The 23526-nt window shown below is 49.9% G+C and overlaps 1 protein-coding gene across 1 annotated transcript in view; it reads right to left on the reverse strand.

Moving 5' to 3' along the window:
* The window catches only part of atg2a (autophagy related 2A), a 464956-nt gene that overhangs the window by 197383 nt on the left and 244047 nt on the right, over window positions 1–23526 (reverse strand). Inside the window, exons 18-19 of the mRNA XM_059954818.1 lie at window positions 14615–14757; window positions 2749–2912 (exon numbers count right to left, since the gene is read on the reverse strand). Of these exons, the coding sequence (XP_059810801.1) occupies window positions 2749–2912; window positions 14615–14757 (307 nt within the window). The remainder of the gene's footprint in view (window positions 1–2748; window positions 2913–14614; window positions 14758–23526) is intronic.

Genomic DNA, 23526 nt, shown 5'->3' on the forward strand with positions numbered 1-23526 from the left:
CGTGCACTGCTGTGATGCTTCCACATCCCAGAAGGGGCCAGCCAAGGGCGCCAAGGCAGCAGTCCATGGTGGGGGCCCCAGTACTGCCCCACCCGGAGAGGAATTATCCCGGAAACTTGGAAGCCACTGGACCACACCTCCACTGGTATACAGAGTGCAGCTGAAGGCCGCCCCCCAACGCTCACTCTGATACGGACAGTATACAAGCCGCGTGTTTGTACGCTGGGAAGGGTCAATGCTCAGGTAACGGTTTCTTCCATCCTCTGCAATGCTGCTGGAGAGCTGAGCAGCGTACAAACCTGAAATCAACTTCACGGTCTGAATGAATTCCTTACGTTCCAAAGAAACGCAGGAGGAGGAGGAAGAATTACCCTTCCCCACCTGTGTCTCCGTGGGATAACGGCCCCCAGTCTGGGAGTGAGGGGGAGAACCTGGGTAGCTGATGGGAACATGGGGAGGATAAAATGGCTGCTGGTCCCATAATGTCCCTCTCTGCAGCTCCATGAACCGGGGGAAAGGCGAGAAGGAAGGAAGGTCCCGAGGTTGGGATCAAACGCTCCCCATCAGCCTAACGTGGCGCTGTGGTATACAATACTGTCCGAGCTACGCCTGAGCAGGCTGGGGGTATTCCTCTTTGGAGTGAAGGAATAGGTGAGGCAAGTGGGTAAAGGTGTAGCTGATAAGAGGCAAAGACAGAAAGGGCAACAATGGTTAATACGACAGGGCATCATTTTAAGGTGATCGGTCAGGGTAGAGAGTGGTGGGTGTGTGGGAAGTCCTGCCAGGGGTGGTGTGGAGACAGATACATTAGGGACATTTAAGGTGATCGGGGTAAGTGGGGGGTGTGTGGAACGTCCTGCCAGGGGTGGTGTAGAGACAGATACATTAGGGACATTTAAGGTGATCGGGGTAAGTGGTGGGTGTGTGGAACGTCCTGCCAGGGGTGGTGTGGAGACAGATACATTAGGGACATTTAAGGTGATCGGGGTAAGTGGTGGGTGTGTGGAACGTCCTGCCAGGGGTGGTGTGGAGACAGATACATTAGGGACATTTAAGGTGATCAGGGGTAAGTGGGGGTGTGTGGAACGTCCTGCCAGGGGTGGTGTAGCGACAGATACATTAGGGACATTTAAGGTGATCGGGGTAAGTGGGGGGTGTGGGAAGTCCTGCCAGGGGTGGTGTGGAGACAGATACATTAGGGACATTTAAGGTGATCAGGGGTAAGTGGGGGTGTGTGGAACATCCTGCCAGGGGTGGTGTAAAGACAGATACATTAGGGACATTTAAGGTGATCGGGGGTAAGTGGGGGGTGTGTGGAGACAGATACATTAGGGACATTTAAGGTGATCGGGGATAAGTGGGGGGGTGTGTGGAACGTCCTGCCAGGGGTGGTGTAGAGACAGATACATTAGGGACATTTAAGGTGATTGGGGGTAAGTGGGGGGTGTGTGGAACGTCCTGCCAGGGGTGGTGTAGAGACAGATACATTAGGGACATTTAAGGTGATCGGGGGTAAGTGGTGGGTGTGTGGAACGTCCTGCCAGGGGTGGTGTAGAGACAGATACATTAGGGACATTTAAGGTGATCGGGGGTAAGTGGTGGGTGTGTGGTACGTCCTGCCAGGGGTGGTGTAGAGACAGATACATTAGGGACATTTAAGGTGATCGGGGGTAAGTGGGGGGTGTGTGGAATATCCTGCCAGGGGTGGTGTAGAGACAGATACATTAGGGACATTTAAGGTGATGGGGGGTAAGTGGTGGGTGTGTGGAACGTCCTGCCAGGGGTGGTGTAGAGACAGATACATTAGGGACATTTAAGGTGATCGGGGGTAAGTGGGGGGGTGTGTGGAACGTCCTGCCAGGGGTGGTGTAGAGACAGATACATTAGGGACATTTAAGGTGATCGGGGGTAAGTGGGGGGTGTGTGGAGACAGATACATTAGGGACATTTAAGGTGATCGGGGATAAGTGGGGGGGTGTGTGGAACGTCCTGCCAGGGGTGGTGTAGAGACAGATACATTAGGGACATTTAAGGTGATCGGGGGTAAGTGGTGGGTGTGTGGAACGTCCTGCCAGGGGTGGTGTGGAGACAGATACATTAGGGACATTTAAGGTGATCGGGGGTAAGTGGGGGTGTGTGGAACGTCCTGCCAGGGGTGGTGTGGAGACAGATACATTAGGGACATTTAAGGTGATCGGGGGTAAGTGGGGGTGTGTGGAACGTCCTGCCAGGAGTGGTGTAGAGACAGATACATTAGGGACACTAAAGAGACTCTAATGTAATCACATGAATGATAGAAAAGTGGAGGGTTGTGGAGGGTCAGGTGGGCATGGAGGGTTAGATTGACCTTGGAGTAGATTAAAAGATCAGTACAACATCGTGGGCCGAAGGTTGCAATGATGTATGTGGACAGCATGAAAACAGGCCATTTGGCCCAACAGCCCATGATTGCCACAATCTCTCCATCTCACTCTAAAACTCTCCTTTCCACGTACTTATACAGTTGGGAGAGGTGGTGGTGAAGTTCCAGGTTGAGCCTCAGGTTCCCCGGTCTCCCTGCCCATCCTACATTGGTTTAGCCGCCAGATACGGCCAGCCAGCCAGCACTGCCCCTTCTCTCTGCCTGTGCTTCGGGGAGGGAGATTACTCTGAGCTCCTCGTGCTTCGGGGAGGGAGATGACTCTGAGCTCCTCGTGCTTGGGGAGGGAGATGACTCTCAGCTCCTCGTGATTCGGGGAGGGTGCTCACCCAGTCTGAATGCCGACTTGCAGAGCCGGAAGTTGTCATGTGCAAAGGGTGCTCCCAACATCGAATTCAGCGGTAGAGGGTTGATCCCAGTGGTGTCGGTGCTCTGTGAGGGACTGTCCAGAGACGGCCCTGTCGGTGTCCACATCAGCAAGTCATTGTTAAACCTGGCAGGGAAACAGGAGCAAGACAAACCGTTACGCTCACTTACCCTGTGTGGGATGTGCAGTGCCCACTCCCACACACACACTCCCCCACTCAGACACACACACACGTACACTGCCCAACACTCCCCAATCATACATATATACACACTCCCCACCACACACAGTCCCCCACCCACCCCTACACGTGCACCCACCCACCCCACACACAATCCTCAACAGCCCCCCAAATAAACACACTCCCCACCACACTCTCCCGCACCCACCCCACACATGCACACCCCACCCCACACAACCCCCCACCAAACACCCCCAGCCGACCCCACACATGCACCCCATCCACCCCTACACACCCCCACCAGACACTCCACCATCCACCACACACACTCCCCCCACCCACCACACACACTCCCCCACCACAAACACTCCCCCACCCACCACACACTCCACCATCCACCACACACACTCCCCCACCCACCACACACACACCCCCTCCACCACACACTCCCCCACCACAAACACTCCACCATCCACCACAAACACTCCCCCACCCACCACACACTCCACCATCCACCACACACTCCCCCACCCACCACACACTCCACCATCCACCACACACACTCCCCCACCCACCACACACACACCCCCTCCACCACACACTCCCCCACCACAAACACTCCCCCACCACCACACACTCCCCCACCACAAACACTCCCCCACCCACCACACACACACCCCACCCACCACACACACACCCCCTCCACCACACACACACCCCACCCACCACACACACACCCCCTCCACCACACACACACCCCACCCACCACACACACACCCCCTCCACCACACACTCCCCCACCACAAACACTCCCCCACCCACCACACACTCCACCATCCACCACACACACTCCCCCACCCACCACAAACACTCCCCCACCACAAACACTCCCCCACCCACCACACACTCCACCATCCACCACACACACTCCCCCACCCACCACACACACACCCCCTCCACCACACACACACCCCACCCACCACACACTCCCCCACCCACCACACACTCCACCATCCACCACACACACACCCCCACCCACCACACACACTCCCCCTCCACCACACACACACCCCACCCACCACACACTCCCCCTCCACCACACACACACCCCACCCACCACACACACTCCCCCTCCACCACACACACACCCCACCCACCACACACTCACTCCTCACCCAACACCACGCAGACACGTACAGAAACAGAACAACGCTACCCTTGTCTTCATTCTGATCAGTCTCACTGCAGGTGACCCTAACTCTTGTCCCCCACACACACTGGTACTGGCCCACCCCACATCACAGGAGGGTCCCTTCCTGACAAATGCACTTGGGACAGACTGTTCACAAGCCAGAGGTGCGGCTGTGAACCAAGTTCGCGGGCCACAGAAGCTGTCCCTGAATCCCACCAGCCCCTCTCCCAAACACTCACATTGATATACAGGCTGTGAATTATTAAGGTCCCACACCACCAGGTTCAGGAACAGTTATTACCCCTCAACCATCAGGCTCCTGAACCAGTGAGGATAACCTCAACTCTGAACTGATTCCATCGGGAAGGAGGTACAGGAGCCTCAGGTCCCACACCACCAGGTTCAGGAACAGTTATTACCCCTCAACCATCAGGCTCCTGAACCAGTGAGGATAACCTCAACTCTGAACTGATTCCATCGGGAAGGAGGTACAGGAGCCTCAGGTCCCACACCACCAGGTTCAGGAACAGTTATTACCCCTCAACCATCAGGCTCCTGAACCAGTGAGGATAACCTCAACTCTGAACTGATTCCATCGGGAAGGAGGTACAGGAGCCTCAGGTCCCACACCACCAGGTTCAGGGACAATTATTACCCCTCAACCATCAGGCTCCTGAACCAGTGAGGATAACCTCAACTCTGAACTGATTCCATCGGGAAGGAGGTACAGGAGCCTCAGGTCCCACACCTCCAGGTTCATGAACAGTTATTACCCCTCAACCATCAGGCTCCTGAACCAGTGAGGATAACCTCAACTCTGAACTGATTCCATCGGGAAGGAGGTACAGGAGCCTCAGGTCCCACACCACCAGGTTCAGGAACAGTTATTACCCCTCAACCATCAGGCTCCTGAACCAGTGAGGGTAACCTCAACTCTGAACTGATTCCACAACCTATGATCTCATTGTCAAGGACTCTACAACATGTTCCCAGGATTAATCAATCAATCAATCGACTATTTATCAATTTGTATTTGCAGAGTTTGTCCTCTTTTTCGGGGGTTGTCAGTCCTTGTGTGTAGTTTGTCATTGATTCTATTGTACTTCTTTGCTCTACTGTATGACAATGAACCTCAGGGTAGTGTACGATGACGTATACAGATGCACTTTGATGATTTTATTTTGCTGCTGTGGTTCTGTTGCTTGCCGTGTTCTGCGTTGTCCTGTGGGCTTGCGAAGGAATGTGTGGGCTGCACCCTTGGCCATGCTGATTGTGCATGTGAACGACACATTTCACTGTATGATTCGATGGAAATGTGAAAATTAAACTTGAATCTTGTATCGTGAGAGTTAGGAGCGTGCAGAATTTCAAAGTTCAAAAAGCACAGTTATTATCAAAGTACATTCACGTCACCATACACAACCCTGAGATTCATTTCCCTGCATACCCAAAAAATCCAAGAAATAATAGAATCAGTGAAAGACCTGGCCCAAAAGGGCAGACGAGTGTGCAAAAGACAACAAATGGTGCAATATAGGGAACGTGAGATCGTTGAAACTGAGTCCACAGGCTGTGGGAACAGTTGAGTGATGAGTGAAGTTATCCGCTCTGGTATAACTGTACCTGAACCTCCTCAGACTTTGCGCTGTAGAGGTGTTGGTGTCACCTCTCTCAAGCGGAAGGCCATTAGGTGCTTGTAGGCACCAGCTGCACCGTGACAGTGATGAAAATAGATTAGTCGCTGCAAAGCACCTTTGGGACCCGAGGCTGTGCAGAATGGAAACTTTTCATTAACTGTGCAGCTCTGCACCTTGTCACAGGAAGTTGTGAGCACAGCCCAGTCCGCAAACTCCACGGACTCTGTCTGCACTTCTCGCTGCCTCGGTAAGGCAGCCAGCATAATCAAAGACCCCACCCACCCCAAACGGTCTCTGTTCTCCCCTCTGCCATCAGCCGGGACGGATGTACCACCTGGCTCAAGAAGGGCTTCTGTCCCACTGCTGTCAGACTCTCATTCACTAAAAGATGGACCCTGGAGGTCAACCCAGAGGCTGCCAAGGGTATGGAGGGGCACTCACAGTCACAACGAGCTAAAGGGCTTTGGCCAGCTGTTCACGACTTCACCCTTTGAACATGCTTTTTGCTGGGAAACCTGTGCTGAGGTATCTCTGCCTTTAGTAAAGGGAGGAGGACCACTCCAAACCTTTAGAACATAGAACAGTGCAGCACAGCACAAGCCCTTCGGCCCACAATGTTGTGCCAACCCTCAAACCCTGCCTCCCATATAACCCTCCACCTTAAATTCCTCCATATACCTGTCTAGTAGTCTCTTAAACTTCACTAGTGTGTCTGCCTCCACCACTGACTCAGGCAGTGCATTCCACGCACGAACCACTGTCTGAGTAAAAAACCTTCCTCTACTATCCCCCTTGAACTTCCCTCCCCTTACCTTAAAGCCATGTCCTCTTGTACTGAGCAGTGGTGCCCTGGGGAAGAGGCGCTGGCTGTCCACTCTGTCTATTCCTCTCAATATCTTGTATACCTCTATCATGTCTCCTCTCATCCTCCTTCTCTCCAAAGAGTAAAGCCCTAGCTCCCTTAATCTCTGATCATTATCCATACTCTCTAAACCAGGCAGCATTCTGGTAAATCTCCTCTGTACCCTTCCCAATGTTTCCACATCCTTCCTATAGTGAGGCGACCAGAACTGGACACAGTACTCCAAGTGTGGCCTAACTAGAGTTTTATAGAGCTGCATCATTACATCGCGTCTCTTAAACTCTATCCCTCGACTTATGAAAGCTAACACCCCATAAGCTTTCTTAACTACACTATCTACCTGTGAGGCAACTTTCAGGGGTCTGCGGACATGCACCCCCAGATCCCTCTGCTCCTCCACACTACCAAGTATCCTGCCATTTACTTTGTACTCTGCCTTGGAGTTTGTCCTTCCAAACTGTACCACCTCACACTTCTCCAGGTTGAACTCCATCTGCCACTTCTCAGCCCACTTCTGCATCCTATCAATGTCTCTCTGCAATCTTTGACAATCCTCTACACTATCTACAACACCACCAACCTTTGTGTCGTCTGCAAACTTCCCAATCCACCCTTCTACCCCCGCATCCAGGTCATTAATAAAACTCACAAAAAGTAGAGGTCCTAGAACAGATCCTTGTGGGACACCACTAGTCACAACCCTCCAATCTGAACGTACTCCCTCCACCACAACCCTCTGCTTTCTGCAGGCAAGCCAATTCTGAATCCACCTGGCCAAACTTCCCTGGATCCCATGCCTTCTGACTTTCTGAATAAGCCTACCATGTGGAACCTTGTCAAATGCCTTACTAAAATCCATGTAGATCACATCCACTGCACTACCCTCATCTATATGCCTGGTCACCTCTGCAAAGAACTCTATCAGGCTTGTTAGGCATGATCTGCCCTTCACAAAGCCATGCTGACTGCCCCTGATCAGACCATGATTCTCTAAATGCCCATAGCTCCTATCTCTAAGAATCTTTTCCAACAGCTTTCCCACCACAGACGTAAGGCTCACTGGTCTATAATTACCTGGACTATCCCTGCTACCTTTTTTGAACAAGGGGACAACGTTCGCCTCCCTCCAATCCTCTGGTACTATTCCCGTGGACAACGAGGACATAAAGATCCTAGCCAGAGGCTCAGCAATCTCTTCCCTCGCCTCGTGGAGCAGCCTGGGAAATATTCCATCAGGCCTCGGGGACTTATCCGTCCTAATGTATTTTAAAACTCCAACACCTCCTCTCCCTTAATATCAACATGCTCCAGAACATCAACCTCACTCATATTGTCCTCACCGTCATCAAGTTCCCTCCCAGTGGTGAATACCGAAGAGAAGTATTCATTGAGGACCTCGCTCACTTCCACAGCCTCCAGGCACATCTTCCCACTTTTATCTCTAATCGGTCCTATCTTCCTCCTGTAATCCTTTTGTTCTTCACATAATTGAAGAATGCCTTGGGGTTTTCCTTTACCCTACTCTCCAAGGCCTTCTTATGCCCCCTTTTTGCTCTCCTCAGCCCCTTCTTAAGCTGCCTTCTTGCTACCCTATATTCCTCAATAGACCAATCTGATCCTTGCTTCCTAAACCTCAAGAATGCTGCCTTCTTCCACCTGACTAGATTTTCCACTTCACTTGTCATCCATGGTTCCTTCACCCTACCATTCTTTATCTTCCTCATTGGGACAAATTCATCCCTAACATCCTGCAAGAGATCCTTAAACATCGGCCACATGACCTTAGTACATTTCCCTGCAAAAACATCATCCCAATCCACACCCACAAGTTCCGGCCTTATAGCCTCATAATTTGCCCTTCCCCAATTAAAAATTTACCCCAGCAACACACACCAAAATGCTGGAGAGACTCAGCATGGTGGAACTGAATAAACAGTCAACAGGATTTTATTCAAAGGAGGCCATTTGGCCCCTCTCCTCTGTGCCAGCCAGCTCTCCTCTGTAATGCATTTGCACTCTTTCCCCAGAGCACCGCAGATGATACACTTCCGAAAGCTCCCAGTGAAGACTCCTTCCACAACCTTTCCCACAGCACAGCAACTCATTTCCGCTCTGCTGCTTCGGCGATTTGCCAACACCTCTTCCTCGGGGTGACCAGCCGGCGAAAGTTAACACGTCACCAAAGCAACTCATTTGCCCAACAGGACATCAGTCCAACCGAGTCCCATGTTCCTGTCTGTACCCGCCCCGAAACCTTTCCAATCCATCCTGCCCATACCCCTCTCTCAAAACCTAACCAATCGTGTTCCTAACCGTATGCCTCAAAACCTTTCCAATCCGTGTTCCTGTCCGTATCCCTCAAAACCTTTCCCATCCGTGTTCCTGTCCGTATCCCTCAAAACCTTTCCAATCCGTGTTCCTGTCCGTATCCCTCAAAACATTTCCCATCCGTGTTCCTGTCCGTATCCCTCAAAACCTATCCAATCCGTGTTCTTGTCCGTATCCCTCAAAACATTTCCCATCCGTGTTCCTGTCCGTATCCCTCAAAACCTATCCAATCCGTGTTCTTGTCCGTATCCCTCAAAACCTATCCAATCCGTGTTCCTGTCCGTATCCCTCAAAACCTATCCAATCCGTGTTCCTGACCGTATCCCTCAAAACCTTTCCAATCCAAGTTTCTGTCCGTATCCCTCAAAACCTTTCCAATCCGTGTTCCTGTCCGTATCCCTCAAAACCTTTCCAATCCGTGTTCCTGTCCGTATCCCTCAAAACCTTTCCAATCCGTGTTCCTGACCGTATCCCTCAAAACCTTTCCAATCCGTGTTCCTGTCCGTATCCCTCAAAACCTTTCCAATCCGTGTTCCTGACCGTATCCCTCAAAACCTTTCCAATCCGTGTTCCTGTCCGTATCCCTCAAAACCTTTCCAATCCGTGTTGCTGTCCGTATCCCTCAAAACCTTTCCCATCCGTGTTCCTGACCGTATCCCTCAAAATCTTTCCCATCCGTGTTCCTGTCCGTATCCCTCAAAACCTTTCCAATCCGTGTTGCTGTCCGTATCACTCAAAACCTTTCCAATCCATGTTCCTGTCCGTATCCCTCAAAACCTTTCCAATCCGTGTTCCTGACCGTATCCCTCAAAACCTTTCCAATCCGTGCTCCTGTCCCTATCCCTCAAAACCTTTCCAATCCGTGTTCCTGTCCGTATCCCTCAAAACCTTTCCAATCCGTGTTCCTGTCCGTATCCCTCAAAACCTTTCCAATCCGTGTTGCTGTCCGTATCCCTCAAAACCTTTCCAATCCATGTTCCTGTCCGTATCCCTCAAAACCTTTCCAATCCGTGTTCCTGACCGTATCCCTCAAAACCTTTCCAATCCGTGCTCCTGTCCCTATCCCTCAAAACCTTTCCAATCCGTGTTCCTGTCCGTATCCCTCAAAACCTTTCCAATCCGTGTTCCTGTCCGTATCCCTCAAAACCTTTCCAATCCGTGTTGCTGTCCGTATCCCTCAAAACCTTTCCCATCCGTGTTCCTGACCGTATCCCTCAAAATCTTTCCCATCCGTGTTCCTGTCCGTATCCCTCAAAACCTTTCCAATCCGTGTTGCTGTCCGTATCACTCAAAACCTTTCCAATCCATGTTCCTGTCCGTATCCCTCAAAACCTTTCCAATCCGTGTTCCTGACCGTATCCCTCAAAACCTTTCCAATCCGTGCTCCTGTCCCTATCCCTCAAAACCTTTCCAATCCGTGTTCCTGACAGTATCCCTCAAAACCTTTCCAATCCGTGTTCCTGACCGTATCCCTCAAAACCTATCCAATCCGTGTTCCTGACCGTATCCCTCAAAACCTCCCCAATCCGTGTTCCTGTCCGTATCCCTGAAAACATTTCCAATCCGTGTTCCTGTCCGTATCCCTCAAAACCTTTCCAATCCGTGTTCCTGTCCGTATCCCTCAAAACCTATCCAATCCGTGTTCCTGTCCGTATCCCTCAAAACTTTTCCAATCCGTGTTCCTGTCCGTATCCCTCAAAACCTTTCCAATCCGTGTTCCTAACCGTATACCTCAAAACCTTTCCAATCCGTGTTCCTGTCCGTTTCCCTCAAAACCTTTCCAATTCGTGTTCCTGACCGTATCCCTCAAAACCTATCCAATCCGTGTTCCTGTCCGTATCCCTCAAAACCTTTCCAATCCGTGTTGCTGTCCGTATCCCTCAAAACCTTTCCAATCCGTGTTCCTGTCCGTATCCCTCAAAACCTTTCCAATCCGTGTTCCTGTCCGTATCCCTGAAAACATTTCCAATCCGTGTTCCTGTCCGTATCCCTCAAAACCTATCCAATCCGTGTTCCTGTCCGTATCCCTCAAAACCTTTCCAATCCGTGTTCCTGTCCGTATCCCTCAAAACCTTTCCAATCCGTGTTCCTGTCCGTATCCCTCAAAACCTTTCCAATCCATGTTCCTGTCCGTATCCCTCCAAACCTTTCCCATCCGTGTTCCTGACCGTATCCCTCAAAATCTTTCCCATCCGTGTTCCTGTCCATATCCCTCAAAACCTTTCCAATCCGTGTTCCTGACCGTATCCCTCAAAACCTTTCCAATCCGTGTTCCTGACCGTATCCCTCAAAACTTTTCCAAACCGTGTTCCTGCCCAAGTGCCTCTTAAATGTTGTAATTGCACACAACTTCCTCTGGCAGCTCATTCCACATACCCACCATACTCTGCGTGAGAATCTTACTGCTCAGGTCCCCTATACGTCTCACTTTCAACCCATGCCACCTAACGTTCTACTTCCCTACCCTGGGAAACAGGCTATTCCGTCCTGTTGGGTACCGGCCTTCACAGATCCCATTATCTGTCTTGGATTTACCGGCGTCAGCCCACGAGAAAGCGAATCTCAGGGTTGCATATGGTGCCATATAAAAAATTTGAACTTATCTATGGCCTCACGATTTTATAAACTTCAGCCTCTCTCGTTCGAGGGAAAACAGTCCCAGCCTGTCCGGTGATAAATGCTGCTAACTCAAACCTCCCCAGTCAAAGTAACTCGTTTGTAAATCTTCTCTTGCTGAATTACATCCTTGCTGTAATGGGGCGAGTAGGTCAGGGGCCATCCAGTCCAACAGTACACCCATGAGGCACAGGAGCTGAATAAGGCCATTCAGCCCATCAAGTTTCACGATGGCTGTTTTATTTTCCCTCTCACTCATGTTCTCCTGCCTACTCCTCGTAACCTTTGATGCCTTTACACAACTGACCATCCACCTTAACTCTGCCCCTCGTGATTTTATAAACCTCAGTAAGGTCCCCCTCAGCCTCCTTCACTGCAGGGAAAACAGTCCCAGACTGTCCAGTCTCTACTGATAAATCAAACCCTCCTGTCCCTGAAGTATCTGTGTGGTACAGCGTATATTGACTGGCTGCATCACTGAAACAGTAGTGGATACGTCCCAGTCCATCACTGGGCTATGGATAAAGCCCTCCCAACCACTGAGCACATCTACAGGGACCACTGTCACAGGGAAGCAGCAGCAATCGGCAGGGACCCTCACCACCCAGGACACGCTCTCTTCTCACTGCTGCCATCGGGAAAGAGGTACAGCAGCCTCAGGTCCCACACCACCAGGTTCAGGAACAGTTATTACCCCTCAACCATCAGGCTCCTGAACCAGTGAGGATAACCTCAACTCTGAACTGATTCCATCGGGAAGGAGGTACAGGAGCCTCAGGTCCCACACCACCAGGTTCAGGAACAGTTATTACCCCTCAACCATCAGGCTCCTGAACCAGTGAGGATAACCTCAACTCTGAACTGATTCCATCGGGAAGGAGGTACAGGAGCCTCAGGTCCCACATCACCAGGTTCAGGAACAGTTATTACCCTCAGCCATCAGGCTCCTGAGCCAGTGAGGATAACCTCACTCAACTTCACTTGTCCCAACACTGAACAGTTCCCACAGCCTATGGACTCACTTTCAAGGACTGTTCATCTCATGTTCTCAATATTTATTGCTTATTTATTTAGTTTTTCTCTTTCTTTTGTTGCCTTTTACACTTTTGTGGTCTACCCTGTTGGTGCAATCTTTCATTGGTTTATGGTCGTTACATTTACTGAGTATGTCCGCAAGAAAATGAATCTTAGGGTTGTATATGGTGACATGTACTGTATGTACTTTGGTAATAAATTTACCTTGAACTTTGAAGTTAACCCTAAAGGATTCCTGAACCATGTCGATTTGCACCTGAATTCTCTCCACATTTAGAAAGCAATTTCCACCTTGATTCACTCTGCACCACTTCCCTGCCCGAGACCACTCCGTACAACACAACTGGTCGCTTCATCCATGGTCAGATCCACCTGCATCAGGTTTACCCTCCTGACTCCCGGCAGCTCGGGCCATTAGGATCCGGCGTGCTTGGTCCGTGCTGGTCCTGCCGAGTTACACGGTGCCAGTCGGAGTGGTTCAGATCCCTGCGCTCTCGCTGTCTGAAAAGCAATGGGCCGTGGGAGGTGTCTGGCTGAACGCCCAAGTTAGTACAGTCTTTCACACTGATTCAGTTATGGTTATTATGTGTTTGTTGAGGATGCCTGCAAGAAAATGAATCTCAGGATTGTATATGGTGACGTGCATGTACTTTGAACATCGTATCGATCTTGCATCATTTCCAGATTAATTATGAACGAGACCGCATACAATACTGAGTGTGGTCGAACACAACGTCCCACTCTCCTGTTTGGATTTCACAGTTCCATGGACAACAGGCCTGGCTTCCAATCATATTGCTGGCTCTTTGCAGGCTTCGAAGAAAGATCGTATAACAGAATTCAGACATTCTGCCCAGCGAGCCTCCTCTGCCTATCGATTATGGCTGATTTATTATCCGTCTCAACCCCATTCCCGTCTTCTCCCCATAAACGTTCACACGATGACTATTCAAGAACCTATCAACCTCCATTTTAAATATACTTAGTCTCTCAGCCTCCACGATCATCTGTGGCAATGAATTCCACAGATTTACCACCCTCTGGCTAAAGAAATTCCTCATCTCTGTTCATACATTCTGAGGCTGTGTGTGCCCTCCCACAACTAGAAACCTAGACTCCCCCACTTTAGGAAACATCCTCTCCACATCCACTCTATCTGTGTCCTCTGGTCCTAGACTCCCCCACTATAGGAAACATCCTCTCCACATCCACTCTGTCTGTGTCCTCTGGTCCTAGACTCACCCACTTTAGGAAACATCCTCTCCACATCCACTCTATCTGTGTCCTCTGGTCCTAGACTCCCCCACTATAGGAAACATCCTCTCCACATCCACTCTATCTGTGTCCTCTGGTCCTAGACTCCCTCACTATAGGAAACATCCTCTCCACATCCACTCTATCTGTGTCCTCTGGTCCTAGACTCCCCCAATGTAGGAAACATCCTCTCCACATCCACTCTATCTGTGTCCTCTGGTCCTAGACTCCCCCACTATAGGAAACATCCTCTCCACATCCACTCTGTCTGTGTCCTCTGGTCCTAGACTCACCCACTTTAGGAAACATCCTCTCCACATCCACTCTATCTGTGTCCTCTGGTCCTAGACTCCCCCACTATAGGAAACATCCTCTCCACATCCACTCTATCTGTGTCCTCTGGTCCTAGACTCCCTCACTATAGGAAACATCCTCTCCACATCCACTCTATCTGTGTCCTCTGGTCCTAGACTCCCCCAATGTAGGAAACATCCTCTCCACATCCACTCTATCTGTGTCCTCTGGTCCTAGACTCCTCCTCTATAGGAAACATCCTCTCCACATCCAAGCTATCTGTGCCTTTGAATAGTCAATCAGTTTGAATGTGATCCCCCGTTTTTTCCAAATACCCATAAATACAGCCCAGAGGAATCAGATGCCCCTCAGACAGTAACCCTACCATTCTCTTTAATCAAGGGCAGGAGGGCGTTTCCCAGGACTCACCTGTTGTAGATGTTCTGATAGAATTCCTTACTGGGAAGCAGCAGGTGCAGGGCGGGCAGGGTCAGCTCCAGGATGTACTGGGAAGAGGCCAGCGTCTGAGACTGGAATTCTGCCATCTCCTCCGGCTCTCCCGGGATCACCATCTGTCAATCAAAGCCAGCAGCCATTAGAGCTTGCCATCCTCATAGCGATGGGGTGAGGAATGATTCCCACCGGAACGGTGGGGTGATGGATGCAGCAGGAGTGTGTGTCGTACGACATGGGAGATCATGGTCTCAGGGCAGGAAATGGTGATATTTGCACACTTTAATTGCTTTGAACCTGGAGTGCCAGGGTCTGAGTGGTATCCACGTCAGGCTGTGTTTGGGAGACACTGATGGGTTCGTTTATAACGTGTCATGTTTCAAAGGAACTTTTAAAGTCAGAGAAATGTACACAATATACATCCTGAAATTCTTTTTCTTTGCAAACATCCATGAAAACAGAGGAGTGTCTCCTAGAATGAATGACCATATAACCATATAACAATCACAGCACGGAAACAGGCCATCTCGGCCCTCCTAGTCTGTGCTGAACTCATATTCTCACCTAGTCCCACCTACCCGCATTCAGCCCATAACACTCCACTCCTTTCCTGTCCATATACCTATCCAATTTTACCTTAAATGACACAACTGAACTGGCCTCTACTACTTCTACAGGTAGCTCATTCCGCACAGTTATCACTCTCTGAGTAAAGAAATACCCCCTCGTGTTTCCCTTAAACTTCTGCCCCCTAACTCTCAAATCATATCCTCTCGTTTGAATCTCCCCTACTCTCAATGGAAACAGCCTATTCACGTCAACTCTATCTATCCCTCTCAAAATTTTACATACCTCGATCAAATCCCCCCTCAACCTTCTACACTCCAATGAATAGAGACCTAACTTGTTCAACCTTTCTCTGTAACTTAAGTGCTGAAACCCAGGTAACATCCTAGTAAATCGTCTCTGCACTCTCTCTAATTTATTGATATCTTTCCTATAATTCGGTGACCAGAACTGCACACAATATTCCAAATTTGGCCTTACCAATGCCTTGTACAATTTCAACATTACATCCCAACTTCTGTACTCAATGCTCTGATTTATAAAGGCCAGCGTTTCAAAAGCCTTCTTCACCACCCTATCTACATGAGACTCCACCTTCAGGGAACTATGCACTGTTATCCCTCGATCTCTCTGTTCCTCTGCATTCCTCAATGCCCTACCATGCCTGTATGTTCTATTTGGATTATTCCTGCCAAAATGTAGAACCTCACACTTCTCAGCATTAAACTCCATCTGCCAACATTCAGCCCATTCTTCTAACCGGCATAAGTCTCCCTGCAAGCTTTGAAAACCCACCTCATTATCCACAACACCTCCTACCTTAGTATCATCGGCATACTTACTGATCCAATTTACCACCCCATCATCCAGATCCTTTATGTATATTACAAACAACATTGGGCCCAAAACAGATCCCTGAGGCACCCCGCTAGTCACCGGCCTCCATCCCGATAAACAATTATCCACCACTACTCTCTGGCATCTCCCATCTAGCCACTGTTGAATCCATTTTATTACTCCAGCATTAATACCTAACGACTGAACCTTCTTAACTAACCTTCCATGTGGAACTTTGTCAAAGGCTTTGCTGAAGTCCATATAGACTACATCCACTGCCTTACCCTCGTCAACATTCCTCGTAACTTCTTCAAAAAATTCAATAAGGTTTGTCAAACATGACCTTCCACGCACAAATCCATGCTGGCTACTCCTAATCAGATCCTGTCTATCCAGATAATTATTAATACTATCTCTAAGAATATTTTCCATTAATTTACCCACCACTGATATCAAACTGACAGGTCTATAATTGCTAGGCTTACTTCTGGAACCCTTTTTAAACAATGGAACCACATGAGCAATATGCCAATCATCCGGCACAATTCCCGTTTCTAATGACATCTTAAAGATCTCCGTCAGAGCTCCTGCTATTTCTACACAAACTTCCCTCAAGGTCCTGGGGAATATCCTGTCAGGACCTGGAGATTTATCCACTTTTAAATTTCTTAAAAGCGCCAGTACTTCCACCTCTTTAATTGTCATAGGTTCCACAACTTCCTTACTTGTTTCCCATACCTTACACAGTTCAATATCCTTCTCCTTAGTGAATACCGAAGAGAAGAAATCGTTCAAAATCTCTCCCATCTCCCTCGGCTCCACACATAGCTGACCACTCTGATTCTCTAAGGGGCCTATTTTATCCCTCACTATCCTCTTGCTTTTAATATAACTGTAGAAACCTTTCGGATTTACTTTCACCTTATTTGCCAAACCAACCTCGTATCTTCTTTTAGCTTTTCTAATTTCTTTCTTCAGATTCCTTTTACATTCTTTATATTCCTCGAGCAATTCCTTTACCCCATGCTGCCTATATCTATTGTAGACATCTCTCTTTTTCCGAACCAAATTTCTAATATCCCTTGAAAACCATGGTGCTTTCAAACCTTTAACCTTTCCTTTCAACCTAACAGGAACATAAAGATTCTGTACCCTCATAATTTCACCCTTAAATGACCTCCATTTCTCTATTACATCCTTCCCATAAAACAACTTGACCCAATCCACTCTCTCTAAATCCCTTCGCATCTCCTCAAAGTTAGCCTTTCTCCAATCAAAAATCTCAACTCTAGGTCCTGTCCGTCCTTCTCCATAATTATATTGAAGCTAATGCTATTGTGATCACTGGACCAGAAGTGCTCCCCAACACATACATCTGTCAGCTGACCTATCGCATTCCCTAACAGGAGATCCAACACTGCCCCATCTCTAGTCGGTACTTCTATGTATTGTTGCAAAAAACTATCCTGCACACATTTCACAAACTCTAAACCATCCAGCCCTTTTACAGAATGAGCTTCCCAGTCTATGTGTGGAAAATTAAAATCTCCCACAAACACCACCTTGTGTATACTACAGATATCTGCTATCTCCTTACACATTTGCTCTTCCAACTCACGCTCCCCATTAGGTGGCCTATAATACCCTCCTATCAGTGTTACTACACCTTTCCCATTCCTCAACTCCTCCCAAATAGCCTCCCTAGAGGAGCTCTCTAATCTGTCCTTCCAAAGCACCGCCGTAAGATTTTCTTGGACAAGCAATGCAACACCTCCTCCTCTGGCCCCTCCTACACTATCACACCTGAAGCAACTAAATCCAGGAATATTTAGTTGCCAATCACACCCTTCCTGCAACCATGTTTCACTAATAGCTACAACATCATAATTCCAGGTATCAATACACGCTTTAAGCTCATCCACCTTTCTTACAATGCTCCTAGCATTAAAATAGATACATTTAAGATACTCTCCACCCCCCTCCTCTCTTTTTATCGCTAACAATGCATTCAAATTTATTATCCTTTTCTTTCTTCTCCCCTACATCTTCGGGCTGAGCGCATCCCTTCTCCATCACCTGCCTTTCCTCCCTCACACACTGTCTCTTTACTTGCTCTACTGGTGAACTAACCTCCTCTCCCATAGTTTCCTCAAATTGATTCCCGTACCCCCATCTTACTACTTTAAAGTCTGCCCTGTAGCCCTAGCAAACCTCCCCGCTAGGATATTGGTCCCCCCAGGATTCAAGTGTAACCCATCCTTCTTGAACAGGATGCCTGCCCCAGAAGAAGTCCCAATAATCCAGAAACTTAAATCCCTGGCCCCTGCTCCAATCCCACAGCCACGCATTCATCCTCCACCTAATTCCATTCCTACTCTCACTGTCACGTGGCACAGGCAGTAATCCCGAGATTATTACCTTTGCGGTCCTTCTTCTTAACTGCCTTCCTAACTCCCTATACTCTCGTTTCAGGACCTCTTCCCCTTTCCTACCTATGTCATTGGTACCTACATGTACCACGACCTCTGGCTCCTCACCCTCCCACTTCAGGATATCTTGGACGCGATCAGAAACGTCCTGAACCCTGGCACCAGGGAAGCAAACTACCATCCGGGACTCCCGATCACCTCCACAGAACCGCCTGTCTGAACCCCTGACTATCGAGTCCCCTATTACTATGGTCCTCTTTCTTCTATCCCTACCCTTCTGAGCTACAGGTCCGTCCTCTGTGCCAGAGGCGCGGCCACTGTCACTTCCACCAGGAAGGCTGTCCCCCCCCAACAGTACTCAAACGTGAGTACTTATTGTCAAGGGGTACAGCCACTGGGGTACTCTCTCGTACCTGCCTCTTCCCCTTCCTGACCGTGACCCACCTATCTGCCTCCCATGGCCCCGGAGTGACCACCTGCCTGTAACTCCTCTCTATCACCTCCTCACTCTCCCTGACCAGACGAAGGTCATCGAGCTGCAGCTCCAGTTCCCTAACTCGGTCCCTCAGGAGCAGCAGTTCGGCGCACCTGGCGCAGATGTGGACGTCCGGGAGGCTCGGAGACTCCAGGACCTCCCACATCGGACACCGAGAATAACAAGCTGCCCTCACACTCATATTTCCCAAATAACTGACAATAACAAGAACTAGAAGATAAGCCTACTGTGCCCTCTTCCGCCTCAGCCCCCTGAGCCCAAGCCCTACACTCTGCTCCCGGTGCACTCCGCTGCCCGCTTCTTAAGGCTGCGCTCTTTTTATATCTTCCCTCCTTCCCAGGCCTCCTCACGCGCCTGCACAGTCCGGCCTCTCAGAACTCCGATCTGAGACGCAATTGGACAATTTGAAAATGGCCGCCGCCGCACTTCCTCTCGAAGCCTCGCTGTCCTCTTCCAGTGAAATGTTAAAACCACAAAGCCCCCGATCGTGGTCTTTCCATCACCATGACTGCTCTTGGCAAATTTCTCTACACAAGTGGTTTGCCATCACCTTCTTCTGGGCAGTGTCTTTACCAGACGGGTGACCCCAGACATTATCAATACTCGTCAGAGACTGTCTGTCTGGCGTCAGTGGTGATATAACCAGGATTTGTGATCTGCACCGGCTGCTCGTACGACCGTCCACCACCTGCTCCCAAGGCTTCACCTCACCCTGATCGGGGGCTAAGCAGGAGCTACACCTTGCCCGAGGGTGACATGCAGGCCAGCCCCTCACACCTCCTTTGTACCTGCACCCTGGCAGCTGCATGACCAAAACAAAATCAATCATCCCACAGCAGAGACACACGCCTTTTCGCTCACCGTCAGCTTGCTGACCAATTTGTCTGTCTGAACACCTCTTAAACTCGATAACTACATCTGATTTTGCCACATTCCAGATGTGAAAACTGAATACTTTTCAATACAGGTTGAGAACCCTTTCCCCAAAATTCCAAAATCCGAAAACATCCGACAGGACGTCACGTACGGAAAACAGCCGACAGGACGTCACGTATGGAAAACATCCGACAGGACCGCACGTACGGAAAACAGCCGACAGGACGTCACGTACGGAAAACATCCGACAGGACGTCACGTACGGAAAACAGCCGACAGGACGTCACGTACGGAAAACATCCGACAGGACGTCACGTACGGAAAACAGCCGACAGGACGTCACGTACGGAAAACAGCCAACAGGACCTCGCGTACGGAAAACAGCCGACAGGACGTCGCGTAAAGAAAACATCCGACAGGACGTCGCGTACGGAAAACAGCCGACAGGACGTCGCGTAAGGAAAACATCCGACAGGACGTCGCGTACGGAAAACATCCGACAGGACGTCGCGTACGGAAAACAGCCGACAGGACGTCGCGTACGGAAAACAGCCGACAGGACCTCGCGTACGGAAAACAGCCGACAGGACCTCGCGTACGGAAAACAGCCGACAGGACCTCGCGTACGGAAAACAGCCGACAGGACCTCGCGTAAGGAAAACAGCCGACAGGACGTCGCGTAAGGAAAACAGCCGACAGGACGTCACGTACGGAAAACAGCCGACAGGACGTCACGTACGGAAAACAGCCGACAGGACGTCACGTACGGAAAACAGCCGACAGGACCTCACGTACGGAAAACAGCCGACAGGACGTCGCGTAAGGAAAACAGCCGACAGGACCTCACGTAAGGAAAACATCCAACAGGACGTCGCGTACTTAAAACATCCGACAGGACGTCACGTACGGAAAACATCCGACAGGACGTCACGTACGGAAAACATCCGACAGGACGTCACGTACGGAAAACAGCCGACAGGACGTCACGTACGGAAAACAGCCGACAGGACGTCACGTAAGGAAAACAGCCGACAGGACGTCACGTACGGAAAACATCCGACAGGACCGCACGTACGGAAAACAGCCGACAGGACGTCACGTACGGAAAACATCCGACAGGACGTCACGTACGGAAAACAGCCGACAGGACGTCACGTACGGAAAACATCCGACAGGACGTCACGTACGGAAAACATCCGACAGGACGTCACGTACGGAAAACAGCCGACAGGACGTCACGTACGGAAAACATCCGACAGGACGTCGCGTACGGAAAACATCCGACAGGACCTCGCGTACGGAAAACAGCCGACAGGACGTCGCGTACGGAAAACAGCCGACAGGACGTCGCGTACGGAAAACAGCCGACAGGACCTCACGTACGGAAAACAGCCGACAGGACGTCGCGTACGGAAAACAGCCGACAGGACGTCGCGTACGGAAAACAGCCGACAGGACCTCACGTACGGAAAACAGCCGACAGGACGTTGCGTACGGAAAACAGCCGACAGGACCTCACGTACGGAAAACAGCCGACAGGACGTCACGTACGGAAAACAGCCGACAGGACGTCACGTACGGAAAACAGCCGACAGGACGTCACGTATGGAAAACAGCCAACAGGACCTCACGTATGGAAAACATCCGACAGGACGTCACGTATGGAAAACAGCCGACAGGACGTCACGTATGGAAAACAGCACAAGGCTCCGGGAAGGTTCCCAGGGGAGTGCAGGTCTCTGGGCACCACAGATGGTTCGGAGAAGTGAACTCACATACACAACGAACCGAACTTAATGAAAACGCTGCATAAAACGATAAACTGAAGATCTCAATTCTGTACTGAAAGGGTGGACGTAAACTGTTTAACGGATAGAGTGGATGTGGAGAGGAAGTTTCCTGTGGTGGGGGAGTCTAGGACCAGAGGACACAGACAGAGTGGATGTGTAGAGGATGTTTCCTATAGAGGGGGAGTCTGGGACCAGAGGACACAGACAGAGTGGATGTGGAGAGGATGTTTCCTATAGTGGGGGAGTCTAGGAACTGAGGGCCCAGATAGAGTGGATGTAGAGAGTATGTTTCCTATAGTGGGGGAGTCTAGGACCAGAGGACACAGACAGAGTGGATGTGGAGAGTATGTTTCCTGTAGTGGGGGCGTCTAGGACCAGAGGACACAGATAGAGTGGATGTGGAGAGGATGTTTCCTGTAGTGGGGGTGTCTAGGACCAGAGGACACAGATAGAGTGGATGTGGAGAGGATGTTTCCGACAGTGGGGGAGTCTAGGACCAGAGGACACAGATAGAGTGGATGTGGAGAGGATGTTTCCTATAGTGAGGGAGTCTAGGACCAGAGGACACAGATAGAGTGGATGTGGAGAGGATGTTTCCTATAGTGGGGGAGTCTAGGACTAGAGGACACAGACAGAGTGGATGTGGAGAGGATGTTTCCTATAGTGGGGGAGTCTAGGACCAGAGGACACATATAGTGTTGATATGGAGAGGATGCTTCCTATAGTGGGGAGTCTGGGACCAGAGGACACAGACAGAGTGGATGTGGAGAGGATGTTTCCTATAGTGGGGGAGTCTAGGACTAGAGGACACAGATAGAGTGGATGTGGAGAGGATGTTTCCTATAGTGGGGAGTCTGGGACCAGAGGACACAGATAGAGTGGATGTGAAGAGTATGTTTCCTATAGTGGGGGAGTCTAGGACCAGAGGACACAGATAGAGTGGATGTAGAGAGTATGTTTCCTATAATGGGGGAGTCTAGGACCAGAGGACACAGATAGGGTGGATGTGGAGAGGATGTTTCCTATAGTGGGTGAGTCTAGGACCAGAGGACACAGACAGAGTGGATGTGGAGAGGATATTTCCTATAGCGGGGGAGTCTAGGACCAGAGGACACAGATAGAGTTGATGTGGAGAGGATGATTCCTATAGCGGGGGAGTCTAGGACCAGAGGACACAGATAGAGTGGATGTGGAGAGGATGTTTCCTATAGTGGGTGAGTCTAGGACCGGAGGACACAGATAGAGTGGATGTGGAGAGGATGTTTGATATCGTGGGTGAGTCTAGGAACTGAGGGCCCAGATAGAGTGGATGTAGAGAGTATGTTTCCTATACTGGGGGAGTCTAGGACCAGAGGACACAGATCGAGTGGATGTGGACAGGATGTTTCCTATAGTGGGGGAGTCTAGGTCACAGCCTCAGAATAGAGGGATCTTACTTTAAAAGTTGAGGAGTTTCTCGAGCCAGAGAGTGGTGAATTGTGGAATTTATTGCCACATCTGGCTGTGCAGGCCGTGTCATTGGTATATTTGATGCTGTGATGATAGGTTCTGCTTTAATAAAGGTGCCAAGGCACGAGAACAGGGTTGAGAGGGATAAGAAATCCTCAATGGAATGGTGGAGCAGACTCAATGAGCCAATGGCCTAAATCTGGTTTTAATAAAAACTCATCACTGACACCAAGCAGGTCAGTGAGATCCGTGAAAAGGAAACAGGAGTTTCACTGCTCAGGTCAAAAAGCCTTTGTCAGAACTCTCTGCTGCCTGAAAGCTGCGGCTGGCTGCACAGTTCATGAATCTGAGTTGTTGCTTTACGGTTTTCTGTTGCAGATGGCTGGTTTATGGGATGGCAAGATCAAGTTCAACATCAGCCTCAGAAATAACAGCGCCAGCTCA

Source organism: Hypanus sabinus, chromosome 31 (assembly GCF_030144855.1).
Source record: "Hypanus sabinus isolate sHypSab1 chromosome 31, sHypSab1.hap1, whole genome shotgun sequence".
In the NCBI taxonomy this organism is placed as follows: Eukaryota; Metazoa; Chordata; class Chondrichthyes; order Myliobatiformes; family Dasyatidae; genus Hypanus; species Hypanus sabinus.